Below are 6,000 nucleotides of genomic sequence, written 5' to 3' on the forward strand. Positions count from 1 at the left end.
CCCTGCGTGGGAGCACCCAGTTCTACTGTTGGGGAGTCTCCGGGCATGAGAGACATTGGGAAACCTGGAGGCACACTTGAAGAACAAAGATTTTCTTCAAAGCATGCAGTCAAAGAAAGCATTGATGAGCTCTGCTCTGAGAACAGAAAGGATGATGCTGAAAGCGAGTTGCTTGCAGCCCCCTTCACTAAAGGCACCTCTCCACCCTGGCAGGTATTTTTCTCAGCCTACATCTTCAATAGCAACGTCATGGTGAAGGTGGCCACACAGCCGGCTGACAACCCCCTTGACGTTCTATCCCGGAAGCTCCACCTGGGGCCAAATGTTGGGCGTGATGTTCCTCGCCTGTCTCTGCCTGGAAAATTGGTCTTCCCAAGGTAGGCCTGGCCTGTTGGGCCTCATCCCGTTTCCTGCCTCGGTTGTGTGTCTTGTCTTCAGCATTCTGGCCCTAAACTGAAAAGGGCTAGGAGGCCACCGTCTCTAAGTGAAAAAGTGAGGTTGAGAATACCGACTTGACTTTCCAAGATGCATCACCGAGTGATATGGGTGTTGTGTTTTATATTTGATCGATGTTACTAAACACCTGAACATCATTGCTAGTCCTGTTTTATTAATTTTTTAGTCCTGGGGATTGAACCCAGGGACCCTTAACAACTGAGCCACATCCCAATCCTTTTTGAGACAGGATTTGAGTCGCTTAGGGCCTAAGTTTCTGAAGCCAGGTTTGAACTTAGCGATCCTCCTGCCTCAGCCTCCCAAGTCACTGCAATTACAGGCATGTGCCACTGTGCCCAGCTTGTTCCCACTTTCTAAAGTTGGCTAATATTAATAGAATCAGGATCATTTTTACTTTTAAGACACTCATAAATGTTCCAATAGTAAAATTGAACATTTCCTGGAAATATAATCATGGCAAAATTAATGTGCTGCTTCTGTCTCCTGTGTCTGGGAGTAGTCAGTCACTATTGACACTGCAAATAAGCATCTATCTCAAATCATGCTTTGCCCGACATTCCAGAGGAGGTAGTGCTTGGGCACATCACTTCAGCAGTCACTGACAAGCTGCTGTCCTGAAACACTGAGGCCCCGGATTGGAGACCTCTGCTGCCAGTTCCTAAGGGGCTTTTAATCTCTAAACTGTAAAACTAGTGTCCACCAGTAGAGATTGCTCTCTGCCCTCTGGATGAGTTCTTTGACTACTTAAAAGCTGACAGACTAGGGCTGGAGCTCAGTGGCAGAGCACTTGCCTAGCATGCGTGAGGCACTGGGTTCAATCCTCAGCACTGCATAGAAATAAACAAAATAAAGGCATTCTGTCCACCTACAACCACAAAAAAAAAAGACTTTATACAGTAGTAGAAATTGGATTGAGAGTGGCATTCCTAACATGTGACTCCACATTTCAGCTCCACGGGCAGTCACTTCTCTATGTTGGGCATTGGAGACATTGTGATGCCCGGTCTGCTGTTGTGCTTTGTCCTTCGCTATGACAACTATAAAAAACAAGCCAGCGGTGACTCCTGTGGTGCCTCTGGACCCGCCAACATCTCCGGGCGCATGCAGAAGGTCTCCTACTTCCACTGCACCCTCATTGGATACTTTGTAGGTAAGAGTGCTGGGAGCTGCTGCTCCTCTCACTGGCTGGCCTCCAATCTTTGGGATCACATCAGGTCTTCCAAGTGCAGGTGCTGACCTAGAGAGCAGGAACTCTGTCATCTGTTCAGATAACTAAAAAGGACCCCGCCCAGCCTGTGAGATGATGCACACCGTCTCTGCTGTGGGACCAGCTCCCCACTGAACAGCACAGCTTAGAGCCACAGACACAGCACACAAGATCGCACCCTGGGCTCAGCATAAATCTTCCACAGAATTTAGTAAATGGCAGAGATTTACCTTGATTTGGTCAATATTTCTGTCACCCCTGACCTCAGACTTTCCTCAGGCTCAGTGTTTTCTCCAGCCAGCTCCCCTACAGACAGACAGACCAACTGACTGGGCTGTTCCATACCCGTGACCGTTACAGTAGAGTGGATAGGGAAGAGCACCTCTCCCAAGCCTCCCAACATCAGCACTGTGCTCACCTGCAGCACTGCGTGCACATGGATTCACTTCCAGGCAGAAACCCTGACAGAGACAAGGCAAGTGGCATTACCCCCGTGAGGCAGTATAGGAGGCTCAGAGAGGGGGAATTCCTCCCCAGGGTTACACGGCTCATGTAAGTATAGTAAAGTTGGAACCTGAACCCAGGGCTCTGCCTTCAAGTCCAGCGTCACACACCACAGGAGGCAGAGGGAGAGCAGCCCCAGTCAGGGTGGAAGGGAGGGTTGAACCAGGCACCGAGCGAGGAGTGGGACTTGGGCCAGTCACATGTCCTTGGAGTTGCTCCACATTTAACTGCTGGAGCTGGGCATTTCATACCCTATCTGTAGACTGGACTGTGTCACATCCTGTTTCCCAGGTGACAGGGCCTCCCTTCTTTCAGGATCACTCACCAATGTCTTTCCTTCCAGGTCTGCTCACTGCTACTGTGGCGTCTCGCATCCACCGAGCTGCCCAGCCTGCCCTCCTTTACCTGGTGCCATTTACCTTATTGCCACTCCTCACCATGGCCTATTTAAAGGTGAGAGGAGGGCTGAGACTGTAGCTCAGTGTAGAGGGTCTGCCCAGCACGTGCCTGGGTTTTGATCCCCAGGACAGGGCATGAGGTGAGAGAAGTGGGTGTAAACCTGCAAAAGCAGTAACTTGGCACTGACCTTGGGTTTGTGCACATACTCTCCTCACTGGAGGGGGTTCTGCTTGAGCCCCTGATCACCTGATCTCGACTGTCATGTGCGCTGGCCTGGCATTGGTGAACTTCTCTGGATTCTTAGAGCCACTAGTAGAAAATGGGATTGATTAGACCATTATACCAGCTGGTCATGGATTAATTGACTGAAATTCTAAGAGCCCAACTAGAGGGACTTCCTACTTCTTCTCTTAAAGCAGTACCTAGGGCTGGGAGTGTAGCTCAGTGAGGCTCTGGGTTTGATCCCCAGAACAAGAAGGAAAAGAAGAACAGTCCCCTAGTACTCTAACATCTTTTATAAATCATCTTGCATTAAGGCTTGGGAAGAATTTAAAAGGATTTAATAGAATTGAAGCAGTATATGGTAAAAACTAAATTCAGAGAGCACATTACCTCATTTTCCAAATTTGAATCACCATCTCATTTTTATACCTAGGAAACAGGCCAAGGTTCCTTAACCTGCCTAAGGCCGTTACTATCAGGGCTAGAACCTGTATCGGGCTAGAGTTGGAACAGAGTTCTTAAAAATCTTTCTTGCTCAAGGAGCCTGAGATCATCTCTTCTAGCAGGTTCTCCTTAAAATCAAGTTATGTTTGGTTTAATGCTCTTTGAGAGCCTGTTTGGAGGTTCGGGGGGGGGGGAGGCATGCAGCTACTTGGATGCCCTTGACGGAAGAACGGTCCTCCTTTATCAAGGAGGGTCATCCTCTAGGACTGAATGTGCAGCTTCAGGAGGGACACATGTGGAGCAGTGAGGAAGGAAGGGGACACCCACCTAGCCAGACAGATCAGCCCTGGCAATCAGTAAGGTGACAGATGTCACAGCCAGATCGCCCTCACAGCTATTGACTGCTCTCTGGCCCCCACAGAAGCAGTTTAATCTGAGAATCAGAAAGGACTTGTGGCTTTGTGTGCCTCTGTCTAAATCTAACTCGGATTGACTGTGTCCCTTCGTTCCCAGGGTGACCTACGGCGGATGTGGTCTGAGCCGTTCCACTCCAAGTCCAGCAGCTCCCGGTTCCTGGAAGTATGATGGATCCCACGGGAAGTGACCAGGATGGCCGGTGTCATCCCTTTCTCTCACCGCGTGGTTTTGTTTCCTCCTCTTAGAGCTGGCCTGGTACTCAGAAGTCACCTGTTTAAGGAATAGGCATGTGACTGGAATCTGCACCTGAGGAAGCCGGTTGGCAGGGAAGGGTGCTGGCCCTGCTGGTCCTCCTGCAGTGGTAGGGTGGAGCCTTTCAGAGTGATAGGCCCTCCCTCCCATTTTTGGGGATCTGCACCGGACTGTTACGTGCGGGGAGATGGAGATTTGACTATTTAAAAACTGCAAACGGCAAGGAGTCGTTTTAGAACTTTTTGAACACTAAAAGGATTAAAAAAAATTAGCAAACCGAAGTTTCTTCAGTGAACCCTCCAGAACTTTGGGACCAGTTTCCTGTGGGGGACTCAGTTTCACAGAACTGAGACAGAAGCTCTTCTGTCATTATTTTCTTCTTTCCTTTTTTTGGATTTATTAAATATTTTCTGTGGTGTGAAGTGACTTATTAAATCCACAGACATTGAGTGACTTCTTACAACATACATGTAAGGATTTGTTGTAATGAGTTCATGTCCACCCAGATGTCGTGTTGGCGGTGAACAAGGGCACGGTTTTTATACATACGTACATATATATATATACACATGCGCACATAGATATATACAAATAAACAAAATTAAAACCTGCTAAGATCATGCTGTGTAGCAGACAGGGGCTTGCTGTGATTTTGAGCATGTAGAGCAGTTTACTGTGGCTTCCTTGTATAAGCTGCTGTCTCCCCGTCACAACTGACCCTGCAGTTACCAACCAGGATAGCATTTGGACTGACAGACTGTGGGCTTTGGGGGACTCTTAACTTGGTTTGATCAGTGTAGCAAATTAGGGATGAAAAGTTAAAACAAAGTCCTTTTCTTTTTACAGGCTTCTCCCTGCAGGGTTTTTAGTAGTTTCTTCCTGAACCAGTGCATGTAATATAGCAGCAGGTGTCTTTGTGCTTTCTGATCATAGTAATGTACTACCTGTAAATACATTTTTCTATTTTGTATTTTTTTGTATTTTTTTCTTTTTTTGGCATTTTGTTTCATTGGTGTGCTGTATTTTCCATGCCCTCACTCCCTTAAGAAAAAAAAAAAAAGGAAAAAAGCAACATAATCCTGTCCTTGCTGTTGTGATTATAGTCTTGACTTACCTGTGGTGACAACTGGGTACTGGGAACAAATGCCGTCTGAGACAGACCCAAAATTCCAGGAACCAGGGAAAGAACAGGACGTCCTTGCCTTCAGGAGCCAGCCCTGTGCGGGGTCTTCGCTCTGGTGGTACCTGGTGCGACGCGTGCTTACCTTTACCTCGGTGGCCCTCGGCCTGGCATTGTCCTGAAAAGACCCGATGACAGAGGCTGGAGAAGGGCCCACATGCCCCAGTTCCTTCCATAGAGTGTTCCCCTCTGTGGCCTGCCTGTCCTCCCCGTGCACTGAACTGGCGTGCCGTCGTCTCTGTGGCATGCAGTTACTGGGTGGGATTCCCGCAGTCAGGGCGCTGGGTTCTTCTGTTGTCTTCAAATCCTGCTGAGGGGTTTGGGGTGTTTTGTTTTGTTTTTAATAAATGACTCCTTTCTAGCCTTTGTCACATCATCTTCACTTTTGGTGGCTGGTACCAAGCAGATGCATCCCATCACCTCCTACTGCTCCGCGTCTTCCAAAAGGCCAATGGGAAGACCTTGTCTTTCTCCAGAATTGCTCACCTGGGGCTCTGGTTCGGTCATAGCGATTGTCCACAGCACTCAAGCCACTCGTGGACGTCAAGAATAGACGTGCTTGTGTGTTCATCAGCTGCGGCGTCCTGGGCCCTCGAGGATCCACGTGGCTCCACAGGGCAGACAGCCCTCTAAGGATTCAGATTGAGGACATGAGCCTGTAAGGGGTAGAAATATCATCCTGGCCGTCACTTTGACTTTTCAAACTTTGTTGTCATTAAAAAAATCAAATTCTAGACAGAAGGAATGTAACTTTTTGGCCATCCTCGCTTCTCTGCAGGTTTGGGGTAAGGGATATCTGCATGGCACTCAGGACTGGCACTTGGATTCTACTTGCTAGTCTTCAAAGTCCTTAAGACTGTGGCAGAGGCCAGGCGCAGTGGCACACGCCTGGCTCCAAAGGCTGAGGCAGGAGGATCCT

At 48.5% G+C, this 6,000-nt stretch overlaps 1 protein-coding gene across 3 annotated transcripts in view; it reads left to right on the top strand.

The window, feature by feature from the left end:
• The window catches only part of SPPL3 (signal peptide peptidase like 3), a 111,685-nt gene extending 105,914 nt beyond the window's left edge, over positions 1 to 5,771 (top strand). For 2 of the 3 annotated variants that reach the window (XM_081283863.1, XM_081283862.1), the window contains 4 exons: positions 214 to 377; positions 1,407 to 1,606; positions 2,511 to 2,620; positions 3,746 to 5,770. In XM_081283863.1, the coding sequence (XP_081139989.1) occupies positions 214 to 377; positions 1,407 to 1,606; positions 2,511 to 2,620; positions 3,746 to 3,817 (546 nt within the window). In that variant the 3' untranslated portion in view covers positions 3,818 to 5,770. Of the gene's footprint in view, positions 1 to 213; positions 378 to 1,406; positions 1,607 to 2,510; positions 2,621 to 3,745 lie in introns of all 3 variants that reach the window. The other variant, XM_081283864.1, reaches the window with a different exon arrangement.
• The last annotated feature ends 229 nt before the right edge of the window (positions 5,772 to 6,000 follow it).

Source organism: Spermophilus citellus (assembly GCF_964194105.1).
Source record: "Spermophilus citellus genome assembly, chromosome: 3".
Lineage (NCBI taxonomy): Eukaryota > Metazoa > Chordata > Mammalia > Rodentia > Sciuridae > Spermophilus > Spermophilus citellus.